The sequence below is a fragment of the Puma concolor genome, chromosome B4, assembly GCF_028749965.1.
Source record: "Puma concolor isolate L17-30 chromosome B4, mPumCon1.1.hap2, whole genome shotgun sequence".
Classification (NCBI taxonomy): domain Eukaryota; kingdom Metazoa; phylum Chordata; class Mammalia; order Carnivora; family Felidae; genus Puma; species Puma concolor.
This window is the reverse complement of record NC_141673.1, coordinates 6,317,138-6,340,336: the sequence shown is the minus strand read 5'-3', so window position 1 is coordinate 6,340,336 and position 23,199 is coordinate 6,317,138. Positions and strand designations below refer to the sequence as shown.

The 23,199-nt window shown below is 56.2% G+C and overlaps 1 protein-coding gene across 4 annotated transcripts in view; it reads right to left on the bottom strand.

The window, feature by feature from the left end:
• Positions 1–23,199, bottom strand: part of PACSIN2 (protein kinase C and casein kinase substrate in neurons 2) — a 133,861-nt gene that overhangs the window by 10,817 nt on the left and 99,845 nt on the right. For 2 of the 4 annotated variants that reach the window (XM_086712104.1, XM_086712106.1), the window contains exons 1-4: positions 16,069–16,308; positions 8,115–8,271; positions 5,883–6,118; positions 4,260–4,415 (exon numbers count right to left, since the gene is read on the bottom strand). In XM_086712104.1, coding sequence (XP_086568230.1) covers positions 4,260–4,415; positions 5,883–6,118; positions 8,115–8,271; positions 16,069–16,293 — 774 coding nt within the window. In that variant the 5' untranslated portion in view covers positions 16,294–16,308. Of the gene's footprint in view, positions 1–4,259; positions 4,416–5,882; positions 6,119–8,114; positions 8,272–16,068; positions 16,309–23,199 lie in introns of those variants that run through there. The other 2 variants (XM_086712107.1, XM_086712108.1) reach the window with 1 other exon arrangement.

Sequence of the window (23,199 nt, the reverse complement as noted above, 5' to 3'; positions counted from 1 at the left end):
CCGGGCTCTGCGCCACCCTGTTCCTCACCCGCCTTTGTCCCTTTCCGCCACTTCTGGCGTCATCGGCATCTAGACTCGTCAGGTGACAATATTCGGGCAGACGCTTTGAGGGACTTCATGGGGAGTAAGCAGGGTGAGGAGCTGGGACCCAGCGTCCAAGGATCGACTTCCTCAACGCCCCTCAGGTCCCAGCCCACGGGACTCCTGCTCCACCCCTGATCCCAAAGGGGACACCCACCCGAGCTGGGCGGGGAAAACACTGGGCAAGACACCCTTCCCACCCCCACGTGGCCAGGCCCCCCCAGGCTCATCGCCCAGGCCTCTACAGATTCCAAAGCACAAAGAGCACAAGCTCTGGAGTCTCACAGACTCCACTTTCAAATTCAAGTTCAAGTCCAAGCCCCCCCACTTCTGAACTGCAAACCATACTCTTGGCATCTGCTGGGCCTCTCAGCTAGAACAGCCCAGACAGGTAGATGCTGGGGAAGGGGTGTTCACTCTGGAGCCCAGGGTGCGTGGTCTCGAGCACCAACCACTGCCACGCTGACTCCCACCCACATCATCTACCCGTGTCCTGTCTCCCCGGGGAAGGGCTACCAGGTCACCCACGCGCCTCGGACCTCGCCCATGACAGCGGTGACTCAGAAGTTATGTCAGAGGCAAGATCACGGGGTTGAGTGCCAGACAGACCTGGGGGTGGGTCCTGGCACCCCATTTTCTGACAGCCCCACTTTCCTTCGCAGAACATGAGGTACAGGCAAACCTTGTCTTATCGCGTTCCACGGGTATTGCATTTTTTCACAAACTGAAGGTTTGTGGCCACCCTGCGTGGACCAAGTCTATCGGTGTCACTTCCCCAGCAGCATTCGCTCACTTTAGGTCTCTCGTCACATTTAGGTGACTCTCGTAATACTTCAACCTTTTCCGCTATTATTACTATTACTATTATTATGACGTTTGTCATGGTGATCTGTGACTAATGATGACTCCGTGAAACCTCAGTTGATGGTTAGAACTTTTTAACAATAAAATATTTAATTAAGGTACGTACGTCATTTTTAGACGTAACGCCATTGCACACTTTGTAAATTACACTATAGTATAAACGTATCTTTTATATGCACTGAGAAACCAAGACAGTCATTTGACTTGCTTTACTGTGACACTCCCTTCGTTGCGGCGGGTCCAGAACCAAAACCCCAGGGCCTGCACTTCTACTTCGACATTCTGGTATTTAAATGAGGTAACACAAGATGGGCACCAAGTTGCACAAAGCAGGAATTCAAAAAGTTCTGGGCCCCTTGTCCTCCAGCCCACTACACTCCCCTACACAGCTGTTCCTTCAGAGACTGTCCTGAGAAGGGATTTTACCAGAAAGGAAGTATGATAGGACCACGGTAGTATCCTGGGGCAAATGGAGGGACAGCAGAGCTGGGGTGATATTTCCGATAAGCCCTTCCAGCTGGGGCCATATTTACTGTAAACCTTTCCACTATGGAGATCCTGAGACACGAGGGTGATCACGGACAGGTGGGCTGGCCATGCAGGAACTTGGCTTTTCTGGTCCTGATGATAGAGTGGGCTTCCAAGAAAGGGCTGAGCCTCCCTGAGCCGTTACAGGCCGCCTCGCCTTGAGGATCAAGGCCATGCCTTGGGACCCCGCCTGTGGGTCTCCCGCAACCTCGGGGGCAGCTTCTCTGCCCCCGCTCGAGACCCCAAGTCTACTCACTGTCTACACTGCTTCCCTCCCAGACACGCTTCTGTGACTCATGCCCTGGAAAACTCCCCTTTATGCCCCAGGGATCTCTCTTCTCAAAGACTTCCCCAACAGGCCCCGTCCACTCCCTGGAACAACCCCCTGCCCCCTCCCGTATCTACCGTTCCTTGTCCTGCTTCTGAGCCTCCTGGCTAGGCTTGGGTCCTCTGTGACCCCAGAGAAAGGTCATCCCTTCCAGTTTGGGCATTCCCAGCAGGAACAGAGAGCCACCAACTGCCCTGATTGTTCCTCCTCCTCCTCATCGGCCGCCTGCACGTGTGAGGCCCTGTGTGGGATCACTAGCTCGGAGGCCCGAAGACCTGAAGCTCTAGTTTAAACACCCGGCGCCCAGTGGTACCATCAGGGCGACACAGAGCAACCACTTCTCTGGGATACTTCAACACAGCAGCCTCCCTGGGCACCCCGGGGCACCCGGTGGCGACAAGACGCTCCCCGGGCACGTGGCCCGTGTTCACAAACAGTCCGGCCCCAGCAAAGGCCAGATAGAGGGCGTGATCACCACCACTGGGGAATCCCCAGCACAGAGCACTTAGAAAGTTCCCAGTAAACATCCGTGGAGCAAAACGAGAAGCAGCCTTCGCTCTCCTGTGGACGGTGACCTTTAGCACTGAACGTGAGGAGTTCCTTTCTGATGGATACTGCGAGGTGCAGTCACTGCCTGACCGGTAAGAAATACAGAAGGGCGTGTGCAGCCAGTCAGTGTTAGTTTTTGGAAACCGCTTCAGGAAGGGGAGGTGGGGGTGGGGGTGCCCTCCTCTCTGGGCTGGCTCTCGGCCTACGAGGACCATCGTGCTTCAAGGTCACCGACCAGACCGCAGAGCCAGGAGGGAAATCTCTACAATGCGGCCCAGTCATCCTGACAGGCACCTTACATCTGACCTCGGACCCTGGGTCTGTTTTGCCGAAGCATCGACTTAGTGAACTCTGTTCGGAGCGGCTGGAAATAAAACAGGAAAGGTATGTGTCTACGTCTCCCTCACACCCACACCCCGACGCAGAGACGGCGCATCTCTCCTCTGGGCACCATCCTGGGCACCTGGCAGAAGCGGCCCTCAGCACCCCGCCGGCCTCACGTTCCTGGAGCCCAGGTGCCCTCCCTATTCGGCGCGTGGCCCCAGGCTCCTGACCCGATCCCACAGCGGAGGCAGCAGCTGCTCTAAAACCCCACATTCCTGGCCCTGCCCCAGGCCCAGAACCAGGAGCGGGGAGTGGGGGCTTGCTCCCCAAGAGGCTCCGGTGCTCGCTCTGAGGGATGGGCTCTTCCACAGATGACATTCTGCACGACCCCGCCCCCTCGCTACGCTGACGACAGAGCAGCGAGGAGCGGAGAGAGGGGGTACGGCCGTCCCCCGCTCACACCACCAGCTGGAACAAGACTGAGCCTCTCCCAACGCAGTTTCCTCAGTCACACACAGAGATGCCACCACCTAAGTCCCCGGGCTCAGTGGTGCTCACCCAAGCCGGACACGGTGGAGGGTGTCCACGGAGCAGCTCAGGGCTCCTGCTTCCCCTCGGCCTCACGTCCTGTCCCGGCCGCAGGGCCTCTCCACTTCTCTGCGTCTCTCTCTCCCCAGACGCAGGCTGGCGTCTCCTCGCTCAGCCCTGCCGCAGAGCAGCCCCTGACGGCCCCGGCCCCCTGCACCCTCACCGCACAGCAGAGGCGGTGTCCCGGGGCCTCGCTCACGTCAGCTCTCACCTCCTGGGAACTTTCAAACGACGTGAACCTGTCCAGCGTTGGCACCGCGTGCCCCGGGCCTTCCGGGCAGGATCACTCTGGCCTCCGCAGGCGCCCTCACGGTCACACCGCCCTCCCGTCCGCTCTCTGATCCACGGCACTGCACAGAGGGCACCCAGGATGCCACGCTGCCTGTGCGCCTGCACCTCTCCGGGGCCTTCACTGCTGGGCCCTGCTCCCTTGACCCCGTCTATGGCCACAGTGCCCTGGGCCTTCCAGGCACTCCCGTCCTGCCATGGGACTCCTGCCCCTCATCACCAGAGCAATCCCTGTAAGCTATGGTCCTCCTCCACACCTGTGCCCTTCCCAGGTTCTGGAACCTTCTTTCAGTGGCTCCCTGTTAGCAGCGTCAGAAGCTCCTCACCACCTGCCTTGCAAGACCACTGGCAATTTGGACATCATAACCCCGTGCCAGCTCAGACGTCAGCTCCCTGCCACTGACGTTCACGCCTCCACGTCCCGCACAAGCTGTTCCCGCCTGGCTGGCAGCAGCCCCACCGCCCTTCCCGAAGCGGAGGAATGGCCCGTTCCCCTGCCTGTCCAGCACTTGCTTCCGCCCCGGTCCTGAGCGGGGCACGGGGGGCCGCAGGAAGGGGCTCACTGTGGAACTCTCTCGAGGGCAGCACTAGGTTCCGCTGCCGTGGCACCTCCCCCCGCATCCGCTCCAGCGGCGACAAAGGCTGTGGGCCAGACAGGTGGCCAGCTGAGGCACGTGCGTTCAGCGTGGAAAAGCTGTGCCCGGTTTACCTTAAGAACATCTTGCTTGCATTTTTCTACTTTGTCTTGCAACTTCTTAAGCTGCTCGGGGTTGAGGGATGGGTCTGCTTTGCTGTTGGTTTCTCGTGACGTGGCCAACTTCTCCTCTTTGCACGCCGCGTGGTAGGCCTTCTTTGCTGCCTCCACCTGCGGGGGGAGGGAGCGCCTGAGCGCCACGTCGGGAGCACAGAGTCCCGACTAGAGGCTCCACAGACTGCTCGCGCCACCCAGACGAGAGGGAGGAGCAGGTGCAGAGCTCTGCGCGCCGCACGATCGCGACAGGGCATCCAGCAGACGCTGGCACGGCGCCTGCCTGGGGCCGGGTGCTCTCCTGGGCACCGGGGGTGCGGCACCCAAGGCACCGGGCTGTCACGGAGCTCTCCGTCCAGCCAGAGAGGCGACTACAAGAGACGGCTGAAGAACAGAGTCAGAGGGTAATGAGTGCCAAGGAGGAGAGAAGAGAGGGGAGGGGACGCCGTGCTGAGCTGCATTCGGAGGCTGGGGAGAGCCGGCCGAGAGAGACGCCACGGAGCAGGAATGGGAAGGAGGTGAGGCTGTCTGCGGGAAGAGCATGCCAGGCAGCTGGAACAGCGAATACGAAGTTCCAGGGCTAACGTGAGGGGCTGGTGTTGGGAGGCAGAGTCACAGGACACGTGTTCCATGGCTCTCTCACATATATACATGCACGCACACAGGCGCATATATGTGCACATGTCTGTATAGTTTTTTTTTTAAGTTTTTTTAAAGTTTTCATGTTTTAAAAAATTTTTTAAATGTTTATTTTTGAGAGAGAGACAGAGTCCAACTGGGGAATGGGCAGAGAGAGGGAGGCACAGAATCCGAAGCAGGCTCCAGGCTCCGAGCTGTCAGCACAGAGCCCGACGCGGGGCTCGAACTCACGAACTGCAAGATCATGACCTGAGCCGAAGTTGGGCGCTCAACCGACTGAGCCACCTAGGCGCCCCTGGACGTGTGTATCTTTACTTCACAGATGTTTCCCTGCTTAAGCCAAAGTCACAGAGTTCATTCTAGAGAGGAAAGAGTTTTGTAACCGTGGCCTCATGAGGGGGATAATCATTACAAATGAGGCCGCGGACGAGAAGAAAGGAGAGTGGCGAAGGCCGAGACAACAGAGAAAAGGAGAGCCTGTCGTTACAACCCGAAGACAGAGGTCTGTTCTGGGAGGTTCTGGGGAGGAGGAAGGCAGTATGGCTCCTGAGAAAAGCTGGGGGACGGGCAAGGAAAGAAGCAGCATGGCCACCCAAGGAATGGGGCTGGTGAGCTGCAGGTGGTGAGGGCAGGGGTGCGTGTCTGAGGGCCTCCCGCGAGCCAAGGCTGGGCAAGGCTCAGTGGCTTCGGTTGCTACGTTTGGAAAAACCAGTATCAGTATCATTTGCAAATTTCAGAGAAAAACACATACAAAAGAAACATTTCAAATTAATCCTTTCTACTAGCCCAAAGGGACTCCGGTGTCTTGAACTGGAGTAAATCTTAGCCACCACGGGCCTCCGAGGGGTGGCCCATCTCTACCACTGCCCAAAGCAGTCAGAGGGGGAGCAGCCAGGAAGCAGGGGCGCTGGGCCGGGCAGGGAGTTGCCTGCAGGAGGCATGCACCTCTTTTAGCTTCTTGGCCCAGGGCTTCTGCGCCTTCCGAAAGCCGTCCTCCGCCTCTTTGGTCTCCTTGAAGCCTCCCATCATCTGCTTGTGAAAGGCTTCCTTCTGCCAGTTCTTGATCTTCTCGAAGTCCTCGTTCATCAGTGAGGCCTTCACCTCCAGGTGCAGCTCACTCACTCTCTCCGCCTCGGCCATGACCGCCGTCCAGGCCTTCTCCACCGTCCCGTACTGGGGCCCTGGCACAGGAGAGAAGCTGCTGGTTACTCGCCCGCGGCTCCCAGAGGGGCCCTGCCGTGGGGATTTGCTCTGTTAACCTGTCTCTGCTGTGAGGACCGGATTCTAGGCCCAGCAGCCTGGCTGCTGGGCCGAGAGGTTTCCTTTGGGTTCTTTCAGATCTTTTTCTCTCGGTGGCTGTTCCTTTTTCAGCCTGGGATGAAGAAAGAATAAGGAAGCGAAGCTGGATGGACTCAGCCATTCTTTTGTTAGGGAAATCAGGGGATTACCCACATTTCCTTTTTTTAGAGTCACTAAGCTCTGTAAAAACTCGAATTTCTGCATCTTGGAAGTTTTTCTTTTTCCTAATTAATATTTTTAAAATGTTTATTCATTTATTAGGGTGGGGTGGGGGGGGGGAGAGGCAAAGAGAAAGAGAGAGAACATCCCAAGCAGGCTCAGCACTGTCAGCATAGAGGCTGACATGGGGCTCGAATTCATGAACCAGGAGATGGTGACCTGAGCTGAAATCAGGAGTCAGACACTTAACCAACTGAGCCACCCAGGCGCCCTAGCATCTTGAAAGTTTTAATATGCTTATGGCTGGCTGGAGAAGGAGGTGCCTCTGAAGTGAGCTGACCTCTCCCTTCCCCATGGGGGGCTCTCCAGCACCTCTCTCATTCACTCCCAGGAGGAGCCTGGCTCAGAGCAGGAACTTGAGAGCTGCTCGTCAAACAGAGGACTGTCTCCTCAGCAGAATGGAAGCCCTGTCTTGGGGAGAGGAAGGAGAGTTGGAGGCAGGAAGCTGCTCTGGCCAGATGGAAATCTCTAGACAGTGGTCCCCTCGCATGCTGCACTCAGGAAGGAAGCTCATAATCGGCCTGTCACTCTGTTGAGGGTGTGGGGTGCTGGCCTCAGGTGAGGGAGGAAGAAGCTGTGACGGAATCTGAGGGGGACAATTGCTGTTTGAGCTGTGTACTGACACAGAGAGGCACCGGAGGGGTGGATAGCCGTGGGGGGTGTGAACCCTTCTGAACCTCGACTCCCTGTGTCTACAGAACAAGCTGCTCCCTGTCCCGCCTCAGTCTGCCACGCGGTGGTGGGATCCACGCGGTGAGGGGGGCAACGGTGCTCTGTGAGCCTCAAGTTTTGAATCAACACACGGGACGGTGCTGGCAGCTGGACCCCAAGAGGTGGAAATAAAGTAACAAGTTACGGCTCCTCGTCACCCGTGCGTGACCACCTCACTCCCTGGCACCTGCTTGTACCAAGGCACTGCGCTAACCACCCCCACCTGACCGACGACCAGTTTCAGCAACAGGGGAGACACGGGCAGCTGGTCTAGACCGGGCCGAAGCTGCCTGGGCCCCCCCCCCCCACTCCCCGCCGGACCCCGAGGCCAGCGGCCTGACTTCCCCATCCTCTGAGGTGGGCTGCCACGGGAAAGGGCCTGCCCCACGGCACACCCTGAGAAAGCCCCACCAACCGGCTTCTGTCGCAGGAAACCCTGGAAGCCATCAAGCCCCCCTCTACTGCTGGGAGGTGCGTCCTGAGCACAATCCACATCTCCAGCAGCAGTCGGTTACCAAACTCCAGAATCTTCTGAGCGTTTTGCTAGGGAGGGAGCGGGGGCAGAACGCGCACCATACGACACCTCTAGCTAGTTATTCCTGTTAAAATTCCAAATTAGAAAGCCTGGCGATGTCACCATCTAGTCTTTCCTGATCTGCTACACAGCCAAGCTTACGAAGAAACAACCCTCCGTGTCGGACCCGCCGTGCAAAGCAGCCAGCTCTCTGCCATGAGAACGCTGACTCGAGTCTGGGTCCCGAAGGCGCTGTCCGGGTTAGGCTGGCAAGCGGAGCATGTCCTACGGATGACCGGGGCTCCGCAGAGGGGGGCTCGGGTGCTGTCTGCAGAGAGGAGCCCCGTGCCGCAAAGAAAGGGGAAGAGAGCTCACCCCGCCCGCGCTGCTGGGTGACGGCGCCCCGCTGCCCCCCGGGGCGGCGGCCTCCCTACCCTTCTCCACGAGCTGCCTCCAGCGCCGCGCCCACTCGGTGAGCTGCTGCGCGTACGCCTTCTCGATGCGCGCCCGTTCGTGCAGGCAGTTCATGAGGTCGCTGCACAGGCGGTGGCCATCGTCGATCCGCTTCACCGTCCGCTTGTAGTTCCCAACCTAGGAGACAGAACCACACGGTGAGGCCGGGGCCCCCTCCTGGGACTGGGGCAGGCCTGACCCCCGCGGCTGCATGCATGGCCTCCGTGCCAGCCGGGCTCATCCACTCTTCCACTCAAAAGGCGCCCTGCGTTGTTAGCTGACAAGCTCCCCATTTTTATTACTGGCAGGAACATTGAAAAAAAAAAATTCAGAGCTCAAAAACCACGTGGCCAGCATCCACGCTCTGACACCACGGGCCAGGGAGGGGGACAGACCAGCACAGGCAGGGCTGTGGTGGAGGGAATGGCGAGCTGAAGGTGCCCAGAAGGGCATCTCGTGTAGACCAAGGGGTCAGGGACAGCTCCTGGAGCAAGTGATGTCTGACTAGAGCGATAAAAATAATAATAATAATAATAATAATAATAATAATAATAATAAAATAATTTAGCGGCTCGGATCTAAATGATTCTATAATTAATATTACAGAACTGGCTAAAGACCTTTGGAAAATCACTGGTATAAACAGGTTTCAGGCACCTCCCACTTTAACATCATCCCATGCTGGATTATTATCACTTCCCGATTAGAGCCCTCAACACTCTCCCACCTTCTGAGCACCTACTATGTGCCAGGCAACACAGCAGGTGTTTTGCACCTGCAAATACTGCCCTGCCATGGCAAGTAGGAAGAAGATGAGAAAAACAGGGCTTAGGGGATGACCTAGGTCACTAAGATCGGGGGCAGCAGCTGAAGGCAGCATCTCAAACGGCTCCGGGTGGGACCGTCTCCATGGCAAAGCTCAGGCTCCTCTCTGCTTTGACCAGTGTTAAGGTGAGTTTGGACTACATTCTCTCACATATGAAAAGAGAGACTAGCTCGTTTAAATTATCAAATATAGGGGCGCCTGGATGGCTCAGTCGGTTAAGCATCTGACTTCGGCTCAGGTCATGATCTTGCAGTTCATGAGTTCGAGCCCCGCATCTGTCTCTGTGCTGACAGCTCAGGGCCTGGAGCCTGCTTCGGATTCTGTCTCTGTCTCTCTCTCTCTGCCCCTCCCCTACTCTCTCTCTCTCAAAAATAAACATTAAAAATTTTTAAAATAAACTATCTATATTATAACAGAATTAAGAAATATTAGTGGCTGCACTGGAGTGAGGATCAAAGCATTCACCAGACCTCACCTAGAAGGGCAGCGCGGACACTGGGGCGCTGGAGGAAATGTGGCAAAAAAACGATCATGCCACTCCAACCCTTCCTTCCCACTCGCTTCCAAAATCTTCACCAACTTTTACCAACTTTACCATTTCTGAAGGTCTCTCTGCTGGCTGATCCCTCTCCTATTTCACCCCTGTTTAGACTCAGTCTGGAAGCTCCTGCAGAACAGAGGACTAGGTCCCACTCCTACACAAAAGGGGACAGTCCTCGCTGTCCCGGGCAGGCTGCGGAGACCGACAACGGCACAGCCCGTTGAACTCCGGTTTACGAAGAGTTCACACTAGAGTTTCTCCTGCCCTGAGCTGAACTAACCGAGGGGAGGGGGGCAGTGGTGAAGTCCTTGAAGAGGGACAGAACACGGGGGCCCCCGGAAGGGCATGGGCAACAGGGGAGGAGCTCTGGCCCCTCAGGAAGGGCTGTCGCTGAGGCCAGAGAGGACCCCGTTCCCATGGGGACCAGCAAGGAGCCCTGGAGGCCAGGCGGCCCGGACAGCCTTCTCCACCAGATGTTGAAGTGCACGCACAGCTCCAGGAGCGCGCGGCCAGGCAGTTGCTCCTGACCAAGATGGGCAGCTTTCAACTGTATCCTCAGCAGGCCCTGTCATTAGCAAGGCAAAAAGCAAGCGTTTCACAACCAGCTGGAAGTGACGCCGAGTGCTCACTTCCCTTTAAAATAGGGCCCTGCTGTCATTTTGAAATCTACAGCAGGATGGAAAAATAAATAAATAAATAGCCAACAAAACACAACTCTGTGTCGCTGAGCTGGCGGCCACAAGGGCTAAGATCATTGCAGCTCGATTCAGGCTCGACAGGCGACGTGAGACCGTGATGCGGAGCTGGCTTTCACCTGTCACCAACAATATCCAAGCTGGTAATCAAGATCACAGCGTGTTGGCTCTCCAGAAACCTACCCACCTCTCTGCTTTTCAAAAGCCTCATAAAAAAATTTTAGGGAACAGAAGAGGGTATCTGTTAAGAAGGCACACGCTGGTCCAAGCCAGGTCCTGAGCAGTACCTCAGGCGCTGTTCATACTTAAGGACAACTCTTGAAATCTGAAATCGCATTCCCAGCTGCAGCAAGGAATGCAGGCAGGACGTTTCCAGAATCATGTGTTTTGGGTTTAAATGTTGGCCGCTGTGACCACTGCTGAGGCCAAGGGGAGAAGGGAGTGGTCATGACAACAGGCACTGAGATGCTCTAGGAACGTCTGCCCTACTGGGCTTTCCTCCATTAAAAGGCTACATATGGGCTCGAGACGCCTATCCCTTTAGTCTACACCCAGGGACGTTCACCAGGAAGTACTATTAACATCTGCACAAACTGCCCAGTGACAGAGCGATGTGGCCTTCCCGCTCCCCTGAGCAAGGTCCTGGCGGTCAGGGTGCTGACAGCTGTTTCTCTAGACTGAAATATAATCTACGTACAATAAAATTCACCCTTCACAGGGATACAGTTAGACGAGTTCAGATGCATGTAAGCCGTGTATACCAACACCGTATCAAGGTACAGAAACTTCCATCTCCCTGCCTTGTCCCCCGTGCCCTCCTGCAGTCAGCCTCTGCCCCACACAGCCCCGGCAGCCACTGATCTGATTGGCGTCCCTTGTGGGGGCAAAGGTCAGGCCGCCCCAAGCCAGGCCACTGTGGCATGAAGATTATTTTGAGTTAAAAAGCAATCAAACCCCAAAAGATTCAGGAAAAGCTCTTTACCTCCCCCACCCCCGACCCCCCACTGCCTAAAAAGGATCTGGATTGAGGACCTGCTCCAGGAAGAAAGCTATCGTATGCCACAGATAACGTTATTCTGTGAGCTTGGCGAGGTGGACAGAGAAGGGCCCAGGAAGGCCTGTCTGATCAAAGTTCTCTCTGTCCCATTGTTTCCTGGCGGCTCGGCAAACATTTGTCCACCAAACATTGACTCTTTTTCATTTACCTGTGAATTACATTCCTTCCCTTTGAAGCCCCAGACCCCTACGCCTTCTCCTTCGTTCAGGATGACAGACACACCTCGCTTTGCCTGTCTTCGGAATATGCCACGTCTGTGTGGATTCCCCAAGTGTACAAATTAAATTTTTTCTTCTTCTGTTAATCTGCCTCATGTCAATTTGATTCTTAGTCCAGCCAGAAGGACCTTGAAGGGCACAGGAAATTCTTCCTCCCCAACACCCTTTACACCAAGACGTCCGGGATAAATGGAACCACCCAGCATGTGGCCTGGCCTTTGAGCCGGTTCCATGTTATTGTCTCGGTCAGTAGTTTATTCCTTTTTACTACCAAGAGCTGTTCTATCGTGTGGAGACACTGCCATGTACTTGCTTGCCCTTTCGTCCTGTTGAAGGACACTGGGGTTGTTTTCAGTTTGGGGCAATTACAAATAAAGAAGCTATAAAGATTCCTGGGCAGGTCGAACACTTCAGAGTGGGAATGTTATACAATAAGCACACATCCAACTTTGTAAGAAATCGCCAAACCATGACCCCAAGTGGCTGCACATTTCGCCTCCCAGCTGCAGGGTAGGAGGGTTGCGACTGCTCTGTGCTGTCCTTGGCACTTGGCGCCGTGTCGGGTTTATTTTTGTAATATTTTACCATTTTGTTTAGTACGTGGCAGTTGTCTGTCTCACTGTGATTTTAATTTGCACTTTCCTAACGTCTAGTGATGCTGACAGCCTTTTCTCGCTCCTGTCTGCCGCCCACATGTCTTCTTTGACAGAGTGTGCTCTCTTTGTTTCAATACATTAAAAAAATTGAGGTATAACGCCGACTGGTTTTTGAAGTGCGAGAAAAGTTAATTTGCAAATACGTGACACAGCGATCGTATGATAAAGTGAGGACATACATGGTTAGCTATTTTTGCTTTACCAGTTTTGTAGTTTAAAAGTTTCTCTCTTGCTTTTTTCTTTTTGTTTTTTTTTTTAATGTTTTTATTCATTTTTGAGAGACAGAGACAGAGCACAAGCAGGGGAGGGGCAGAGAGAGGGAGACACAGAATCTGAAGCAGGCTCCAGGCTCCCAGCTGTCAGCACAGAGCCCGATATGGGGCTCGAACTCATGAACCGTGAGATCGTGACTTGAGCTGAAGTTGGTCGCTTAACCGACCGAGCCACCCAGGTGCCCCTCTCTCTAGCTTTTCAAAACACTGGTTTATGGGGTGCCTGTGTGGCTCAGTCAGTTAAGCGGCCCACTTCGGCTCAGGTCATGATCTCGCAGTCTGTGAGTTCGAGCCCCGCGTCGGGCTCTGTGCTGACAGCTCAGAGCCTGGAGCCTGTTTCCGATTCTGTGTCTCCCTCTCTCTGACCCTCCCCCGTTCATGCTCTGTCTCTCTCTGTCTCCTAAATGTTAAAAAAAACAAAAAACAAAAAACACTGGTTTGTTCTGAGATAGCCAAATGGCAGATGACTTTATGTAGAAATTTAAAAACTTAACAAGATTTCTTCCAAACCTTATTATCAGTTGATTTATTCACAGAAAGCCCAGTAGGGTCTGAGGCCACCTATGTTTCCAAGTTCCTCTAAATTCAGGCTCACCCCCTCAGATACCAAGATACTAAAGGCAGACACTCACCACACATGTCCCTGGGTGCAGGGCTGGGACACCCCCCTTCCTCAGGGGCTGCCCAGACAAGGGGAGGGGCGAGAGGTGGGGAAGGTCTACTGGAGGCAACATCCAAACCAAATTTTCAAGGACCAGTAGGACGCTGGCCAGGTTAAAGGCAAGGAGAGAAGGAGAGGGACACATCTGGAGAGAGAGAACAGTATGGGCGACAAGCTCTGCCAGCAAGGAGACCCGGGGGTGCTGGCCATGAGGCATGGAACGTGGAACACAGAACGCAAGGGAACAGCTGGCCATTTCTTTTTTTTTTTTTTTCAACGTTTATTTATTTTTTTGGGGACAGAGAGAGACAGAGCATGAACGGGGGAGGGGCAGAGAGAGAGAGGGAGACACAGAATCGGAAACAGGCTCCAGGCTGCGAGCCATCAGCCCAGAGCCCGACGCGGGGCTCGAACTCACGGACCGCGAGATCATGACCTGGCTGAAGTCGGACGCTTAACCAACTGCGCCACCCAGGCGCCCCACGACTGGCCATTTCGATGGGGGGTTGGGTGCAGCTGGGGGTGGGGGAATCAGATGGTGAGAAATCTTGAGGGTCAGGCGTTCATCCTCACGCTAAGGGGCTGGGTGGGGGGCTGGAGGGGGAGGGGGGGAGGTTTCAGGAGTGCGAAGCTTCCAGAGGAGGGTGCGAGCGTAACCTCCTCAGGCTGGGGCCTCAGCAGTGGGGACAGAGAGCGGAAAGGCAGGACAAGGGACCGTTCTGTCCTCCGGGTGGCAGGTGGGGGCAGGATCCCAGTGGCCAGGCACCTGGCCGGGGGCGGGGGGGACTGTAATTCATGCAGGTTGGGCTTGGAAAGAGCAGAACCACCACCTTCTAGAGTCCTCCAGAAGCCACTCTCCTGCCCCCACTCCTCCTAGGGGGCCACACTCCTCCCCACCACCAAGCTCGCTGTCCTCCGGGGAAAGAGAATCACTCCATCCTCTCTCCACTCAAAAATCCCTACCCTGAGGCCTGGAGGGAGCCCCTAGCAGTCAGCCCACCCCACCTCTCCCTTTCTCTAAGTCTGACTCCAGTCGTTCCTCGGGTTTTCCTCCACCCCAGGGGCTGAGAATCCAGCGTCAGACACACCTTGGGTTTATAGTCAGCTAAGACGAATCTGGGGCTGGTGGTGCAGTGATCCCTGTGCAGAAACATCTGGGAAATTGGGAATCAGAACAGGGACAGTGGGCTCTGTCCAAACCCCAGCAGGTTTATAATTACAGGGGCGCCCGGAGGGACTGTTTATAAACAGGTCGCACCAGCTCCTCGTTTATCCTCTGGGTGGAAACAGTCTGGAACTGCCTTTCACAAGGACGCTGCACAATGCCTGCTTCTCTGACTTTAGAGCCAACTTATCTGGACCAATCCCCTTCTGTGGAGCAGGTGGCCAAAGGCAACAGGAAAGCTGGAGGATTTGGAAGCAGCCCAGTGAGACCTCCAGGCTCCCAGGCAGGTGACAGGGCGAGCGAAGGCAAACCCCCAGCTCCTCGGAGCCCCCCACCTGTCGGCCTCCCATTGCCAGGGCTGGGCCCCAGTACAGGCTCAGCTACCATCACCTATGCTAACCACAGGCCACTGGGTCAGAGGAACCTACAAGGTACCACGTACTGGTCATCTCAAATACACCTTCCATTTTATTCTTTGTACCCTCCTCTTTGGCTGTTGACCACCAGACCCATCACAGACAGATTACCTGTTACAGCCCAAGTCCCAGAGTGAAACCAATGGCCCAAGTGAGAACGGAGCCAGGCAGGGCCGCCCCAAAGCCCACACTCTCCTACCCTGAGCTGCCTTGGCTCCCTCCTGCCCGTGGCTCATCTCAACACTACCAACGTTCCCAATGGACTTGGGGCCCCCCAGGAGCCCCAGTGAGGTTGTGGCTGCCTCACTGCCGACTCGATGCACAACAGAGTGAGGGAGTGGCAGCCTGTGCCCCAAAACACCTTGCCCTCCCCAGCCAGTTCCTGTGTCCATGCCTCCAGACAGCTTTACTTCCTGCCGTCCCGAGCTGTGCAGGCCAGACCTGCAGCGCACAGGACGTCAACCCCCAAATACCGTGCGTCTCACACTGTGCCCTAAGAGGGTGTGGACCTCCTCATCCACCACTCTTCCCCCATTGCCTTCCACGGGGTCTGCCACACAGCTGGCACTCAGTAAGAATGTAAGATAGGACCAGAAAGTGACTACAAGAAAATACAGGTGACTTTGGGCTGGGCAAGATCCTTAAAATTTCAAAAGTCAAAGCTGTGCGCTTACATGCATGCGTGTGTATGTATATGAATACATCTTTTTTGCATCAAAAATTAAGGATTTCTGTTCAGAAGCCAACACCACGGACAAAGTTAACAGACCACAAACACTGTTTCCCAATCTGTTATGTCTAAATTGACAACACGCTAAACTGGAATATCCCAGTAAGTCCTATATACCAACATGAAAAAGGCCCCGAGGGAAGTCCGGCAAAAGGTATGAACAGGCAACTTCAGAGAGAAGCAAAGTCCAAGGGGCTGACGGCAGCGAGGCGCTCACACTCGTGTGATTGGGGAAATGCCCACGATCTCAAGGCTCTTCACCTGACAGACTGGCAAACCCCAGAGAGTGGGAACTGACAAGCGTGGGGCAGGGGGGCATACGGCATACGGGACCCTTACTGTCTACACTGGGGGAAGGTAGCCTGAGGCAGGCCTGAGAACAACCAGGCAGTAATTAAGTCATTAAGCCGCCAGCTGTGGCACACCAAGGCGGAGGCAAGCGGCGGGAAAAGTGCAGGACTGGGGTACAGACCTTGCGACCTGCACGGACCTCACGAACAGAAGGAAACAGAACGGCAACGGTGGGCAGCATGACAGCCTCGGTGTGAATTAAAAACAGCCGCACACAAAGCAAGGCTATCAAGTTTACGAGAACCCGGGCTAACACAAGCCACGACACTAGAGAAGGGAAGGGACTAGCGTCAAAGGCAGGGAGAGAGATGGTGAAGGACGTGGGTGTTGGGTCGCATCCCACCTACCAGTCCCAGCTGTCTCATGAGGCGCAGCTTGTCTTCCCCAGGGAGGCTTCCCTGAGACCAGCTGTCCCTGCAGGACCACCAAGGGGGAGCACCTGTAGCACCTGCACTTGCAGACAGGTGGGGCCAATTCCCCACCACAGGCTCCTGCTTGCTGGTCCACGTGGGGGCCACGAGAGCCCTTCCAAACACTGTCCCCATGGCCTGCAGCCACAGCTCGACCCACATGGGTCACGATCGTGCATGTTCGCCGCCTCCCTGCCCCAGCCGGACTGCAAGCCGCTGGCCACAGGCATCACAATGAGTGTTTCTCAGCAGCAGCAGCATCATAAAAGAGCATGTCAATGCTGTGCCAGGCAGTGTAAAACAGCTCTATATGTGTCCCCTCCTGTGACAATCCTCAGCAGTGGATACCATTAGTGTTTCCATTTTATAGGAAAGGAAACTGGGGTCTAAAGAGGCAGAGTCGCCCACGATCGTGCAGCCAGAAAAAGGAAGAGCCCGCCTTCCAGAACCTTCCTCGGGCTGAGAAGAGAGAGAGTAAAGCCAAGACTTAACGAGTCAATGTCGAGTGATGTGTGTGTTTCCAACCAGCCTTATGGGTCCCAGGGAAGGCCACAGCAGAGTTCAAGACAGAGAGGTAACGTACGGGCCCTGTTCCTGATTCCACTGTGTGCCACTGAGGCTCATCAGGAACCCCAAATCTGTAAACTACTAAGACCGCTTGCCGAAGATGACCTCGATTTCACGCCCAGAAGGCTTATTATGCCCTTTAACCTGGGACACTGAAGGCCCAGGCACCACAACTGCTCCTTGCACATCCTGGAAAGGCAGGTTCAAGGGCGAACCAGCCGTGCGGAGCTGACCGGACAGAAGGAAAAGCCCTTGGTGTTGTCCCTCCCTCCCGGCAAGTCCATGGAATCAGAGTCAAATGTTTTATCCAAAGCTGATAAAGTACATGGAGAGGCTCCAGGACATTCTGAAAGACAAGGATGAAAAATGACCCTGTTGGGATTCCTTAACTACGGGCCTGCAGATGGTGGGGAGATTGGCTGAATGAGCTTCTGTTACCTGGTTTGAGTCCCCCAGCCCCCAGCCCTCTCTGACGTGGCCGCCTCTCAGGAGGGAGAGGCAAAGATCTGGGCCTGGCCCGAAATAAATGGCCTTGTGTGGGTCTCTCTCCCCACGTTTCTATTCCTTCAGCTGTAAGGCAGAAGTAGAACTGATTCCGTAAGGACTAAACACACTGGGCTAGGGTGGGTTTACGGTACGGGCCGGTTTCTTCCCGGTCGGGTGCACTCTTAGCCGGGCTCAGGCATCGCTGGACAAGACCGGGCCATTTCTGCAGGTTGTCCATGGGGGCATAGGATCGAATGACCTCCAAGGGTCCTTCTCAATTAGAGGATTTCTAATGGAAGGGTCTGTCAACGCTACCAGCTGGCCGGCTGCCCCTGAAGCCCTCATAACTCAATTTCTGACAGCCTCGTGCCACCCTCTCGCCACACACCGATGTGTCATCAACACCTAACTGCGCCAAGAACTGTGGGAGGGACGAGGGATACAAACTTCTGTGGTCCCTACCTTCCTGGGGTTTGTGGTCAGATAAATAACACAATTACAGACGGTGACAAGTTCTGGAAGGAATGCCCTGGGTCATCAGAGTTGCCTGAAGGAAAGGGTGTCTGTGGCAAGAGCAGAAGAGAACTCTGAGGGGCAAGGCTGCTTTCTGAAGACTTGAGGCAGGATATCAAGGCCCCACGGAGCATGAGCCACATGAGATGCCACCCCCTCGGGGAAACTGCCCCCCCCCCACCCCAGTTCACCCTCCCTCGTTACTCCCGTATGGACACATGTAGCTACAAGCCCAAATGCGGTAACACAGTGGGTTCCGAGGGCAAGGACCGTGCCTTTATTCTCCGTCCTCCAGGCCAGGCCCACAGAGGGCACCCCGTAAGATCCTCTCAATGCCCGAATGCCACTGGAGCGGGAATCCCTGCTCCACGCACACAGGGAGGGACGGCAAAGTTGCTAAGCGCTCAGCTGGACACACGGGCAATGAAGTAACTCGTGATCCTTTATTTACCAAGGTCTTAATCCAGTGAGCCATTCCAGCTCTCCTCACAAAACTAAAAGGAATGGACTGTTGGAGCACCACCAGAGAGTACCTCCAGGGATGACAGATGTCACTAACACTCGTGCCGATCTGGAAAGAGCCGTTTAAGCAGAAAGCAGCAGAGAGCCCCGTGGCTGCTTCACTCATGCTGACGAGGCTTTCCTTCAAACCCAGGATCCGAGTTAGTTCGGCCCCAGGTCTACCCGTGCCCCAGGCGGGCCTGGAGCGCTCCAGCCCTGGGCCTTGGGGTGTCGCCACTTCCCCACCCACGTGCCTGGTGGGGCGCATGTCATTTGCCACATCCCGCACACAGAGGCGGGGGGGGGGCCCACGGTGCCAGGGCAGAGCCTCCTGTCTCAGCCTAGCCCAGCCCGTACTCTGAACCCCCCTTTCCGAACGGGGTCACCATCGACTTCAGGGTTGTGCAATCTGCTGGGCGCCTGAAAGCACCGGGGAGCGCGGACTCGCTCTGGAAAACCCTCGAGTCTGTGCCTGCTTGCAAGCTGTGCTCTGGTGCCCCTCGTTCTACGGGGCTCCACCTGACTTCTCCCCGCTGCCTTCCAGCTGGGCTCACCCACCATCTGGGCTCCCAACTCACCCTGCACTGGAACCAGAGGATCTAGGAGTTCCCCACCTTGGTGCTCCCCTGAACCGGCCCTAATCTCACCGGGCTCTGCCTCCTCAAAACGGGGTAATGTCATTCACCTGGCGGGGCTCCGGGAGCCCGATCTGTGCTCTGGCTGCCTCTGACCCAGCGCCAGTCCCGTCTCACTCCGGGGCCTCACTCCGGTCCCGGATCCGGTTTTCAGCTCTCGCTCCCAATGCTGACCGGCCCTGCCAGCCGTGCCTGGAACTGTGCTCACCAAGTAGGAGGGTGAAGAAATGAGGCTCCTTACCCTGCCAAGGCACCCTGTGCCACTCGACAGTTTCAAAGCACAAATCCCAGCCTTCAGCACCGTGGAAGATCAACTGCTTACGATCTTTAAATGTCCCAAATGACGAACGAAAAAAAGAAGACCCAGAATCCCAGAAATCCCAGTTCTCAGGTCTAACTCCGAAGGCAGAACACATCGTGTCGAGAGGAAGGATGTATTTAAACAAAGTTACTTCAGAGCTGACCTCCTCCTAGGGTGGCCAGCTAGGTTCACTGTGCTCTGTGCCCTCAGCATGCGATGCTCAGCGTCAGCAAAGGCCCGGCGACACCCATGGACTTGTCCCGAGCACAGCACACGCCCCACCTGCAAGCCATCACCCCCAAGACTCCACCCTGGCACTCACACATGCTCACCCTTCAGCCGAGTGCCCGGGAAACGGCACGAGGACACGGCTGCCCAGTGACTAGGTCACTACCCTCCCTGAGTCTCCCTCACCCCAGGCAGGCGCTGGGCAAGGGGCACCCCACTGCCGTTAAGAGCTGCCGCTAACCTGGATGGTGAGCCGGGTCTTGCCAGGTGCGTCAGCCAGGGCTCGCTGGCAGCTGTTGTCGGAAGCTCTAACAGTGAAAGGGGGCAGGGACAGTTAGAGAGCTGACAGCAGGTGAACCCCTGGGGCACAAAGCCAAGTTACCTTGGGGGGGGGAGACTGCCGGACTGGAAAGGTGAGAACAGCACTTCCTCCAGGCGGTGCCCCCTTCCTTCCAGGCCCAGCCCCTCCCCAAATCCTGCTTCCACAGTCCCCCCACCCCTCCCTGAGTCCCCTGCCTCAGAATTCCTGGTTCTACCACCCCACACAACACACACACACACACACACACACACACACACACACACACACACACACTCAAGGGCTGCCTCACCCTAACTCCAGGCCTGGGCCCCTCAGCTCCAGCCCCAAACGTCTGCATACAAATGTCTCCATGGAGCTAAGCCAGCACGGCCTAATTGAGCATTCAAGAGCCCACCAGCTCTAAAATTGGGTAATTCTATTTATTTACTGAGTAGTAAGGGAAAATGTTGTATCTTACATGGCTTAAACAAGTTGCTTTCACATCAATGAGATCAAACAAGAAAATAATTTATCTTTAGAGGACACGCGAAGCACCTTGAGTGTTCGATTCTCTCAAGACGGCTCCTTACGTGCAGTTTGGACGGGGGGGGGGGGGGGGGGGGGAACAAGCCCGTTCCCGTGTACGCAACATGCACGTGCAGGGCCAAGAAGCGGGTGAGCGAGGAGGCCACACTCCCCGGGGCTCGGGAATCACGGCCGGGCCCTGTGGAGGCTGCCTATAATCCCCGCAAGCATCCCGAGGAGGAGAGGTCCGTCTAGGAACCCGGACAAGCTGTCTCTCTATTCTGAGCCCGAGGGTCACACGCTCACGAACAGTGGCGCCAGGGTCCGACCAGACAGGACCCAACCGTCTTCACGCTGAAGCAGAAGCATTAAGTGTGTGGCGCTCAGAGCAAAGGGACACTTCTCTCCCGTAAGCAGCTCCCGGGAGGCTGAGAGCTGGGGCGAGAGAGCAGTTCCAGAGGCAGGCGCCTGGGCCCAAACCCCGGCTCTGCCACCGACTACTTCCGGGAAGCTGGGTATCCGCCAACCACCCGAGCCTCGCTTTCTCCACCTACCTGCAAAGTGGAGATGACCATCTCAGAAGGCAGTTGTAAGAACCGAGAACACCCACAAAGCCGGAGCAGGGGCCTGGCACAGAGCACGGGTGCATTAAATGCCAGCCGTTATCACTGTTTTTCATTTCTAAACTTCTCGTTGTCGGTTAACGTTCCTTTTAACACGTTCTGCTAAAAGTACACGGACCGTAAGCACATAGCTTATGCGCACACAGCTGGGTGACTTAGCAGCGAGTACACACTCACGCGTGGGACACGGGGGCAGGAGGACAAACGTCCCTGCTCGCCCAGAGCCACCTCTAACACAGCCCTGGCAAGCCCACTCGGGGTGGGGGGAGGGGAGCCTTTTCCGCACCCTCAAAGCATTTGCTCCGGACCGTTTAAAAGGCCCTTGTATCTGTTTTATTCATGCCATGTCCCCAAGGCCTAGCACGGGGCCTGGCACATGGCAGCGCTCTACAACTGTTCACCGAAAGACTGATTTCTGCCCACTATTGTGGTTATTTGCACACATATTTTAATTCCAAATATTTCACGCAAGCTTATGAGCAGAGCAGGTCTTACCACCCAGCATCAAACCTCTTCCTTTCTCTGACTTACTCATGCATCCAGTCGACGATCATTCAGCGTGTCAGGCACCGTGTTAAGTCCCAGGCACCCAGGCATGAGAATTTGAGGATCGAGAATCGAGTCCTCGCCCTCAGGTTCTCAGAGCCCAGAGGGAGACGCACACGGTGAGACTACACGCTGGATGGGCCTGCGGGAAGGCCGCCTGAGCCCCGCCAGAAGGGGTCAGGGAAGGCTGCCTCGAGAAGGAGCTGGAAGGAAACGGAGATCAGGCTGGAGGAAAGACCACGAGGAAGGCAGGCAGCGCCCTGTGGACAGGAGCCTGGGGGTGCTCCGTTTAGCTGGAGCCCAGGGCAGTGCCGCTCAGGAAGGACCAGGTGGTTCAGCAGCTGCCAGCACGGGCTTAGGTCTTAGTTATGCTAACGAGTATGGCTCCACTGTGGAGGTGATGCAGAAAACAGAAGCTTCCCATCCCCAGGGCAAGGAATCGCACAGGTTTGCTTTTCTGGATGAGCCGCCCTGGCTTCAGGCTGGAGAACAGACTGAACACAGCACAGGGGAGGCCAGGGCCCTGACCCTCCATCATGACGCAGCAGGTACTAGTTTGCCTGAAAGAATGAATGAATTAGACACTTTAGGGCAATTACGGCCTGCCACCAGCCTGCCGGGAGCTAGGCCTGAGCACGGTGGGATTACGACAAAGCCGATGCACCCAGAGACAGGCCGTCACGCGGAGGAGAGCTCCGTCCAGGCCTGCGTACGTCAGGGCGGTGGCCGGAGAGCGAGTGGAATAGGTCACTGCCACAGAGCACCAAGGTTGTTGTTTCCATGTGCCTTGCGCCTCTGCTCACCGTCCCCCTGCTGCCCTGTGACCGCCCGACGTGGCAAATGTTGGCTCTGGGGTCTCAAGACCGTGGACTCAGCCCAGGGTCCGACCACGGCGGCCGCCATCAGGCTCTGCGGAAGCCACGGACACAGGGCACTGGCATCTTCTGAGTATGTTACCTACGAAACTCGTCTAGAGGGACGGGAGAAGCGCACCCCGTTCCACGCGGACAACTTTCCAGGCCAAACGGCACTGCGTGTGGAGACGCCCGCAAGTGATACCCCATCTCCACAGTCCGAGAGGAGGCTGCAGGGGGAGGTTTCCGTGAAGGAGGCACCTGCCGACTCTTCGGGGGCCAAGGTTCCCAGAACACGTTACAGCAAGACACTTCTGTCCTCTTCATCCCCCAAATACTCTTCTCCTCCAAGGCTCTTGGCGCCCACAGAGCGCACGGTACGGGTCAGCCCCAGCCTGGCTTCTCCGGGGAGATGTGAGCTCTAAGCGCACATACGACTGGAGGCTGAGCAGAACCCCTGCCTCGGGGATGAGGCGGATTCAGAGCCCAGTTTCTGAAGTTAGCAGTAGGCCCTCCCAGCCCGGCCACCAAGGGGTCCTCGGAGACCCGGGCAGCAGCAGGCCTGCAGGTGACAAACCCGCCATTTTGTGTGCGAAGCCCCCGAAGACAGAGGAGGCCAGGCTCTCCTAGGAAGCACTGGGGACACTTGAAAAGCCCCACAACTTGCAGCCGAGGCTCTCAGTGCACCGGCCCCAGAGCCAAAGAGAAGACCCAGGAGCAGGGCCTAGAAGCAGCAGACATGGTGGGAGGGCCCTCGGGCTTCTGGAGCGAGCCAGAGCCAGAGCCAGAAGACTTGCCAGAGGTAACGGAGCCCCCCTACCCCCGCCGGGAAGCCTGTGGGGAGGGGACGTGCCAGGCTCCAACTTGCCGAAGAAGCCACCCGCTTGCTGAACAGCCCCCCCTCGGCCCCAACCTACCCAATCCCACATGACTTCCCGCCTCCAAAGAATTCACGGTCTTCAGCCCTCTGCAAGGCCCTGCTCATTCC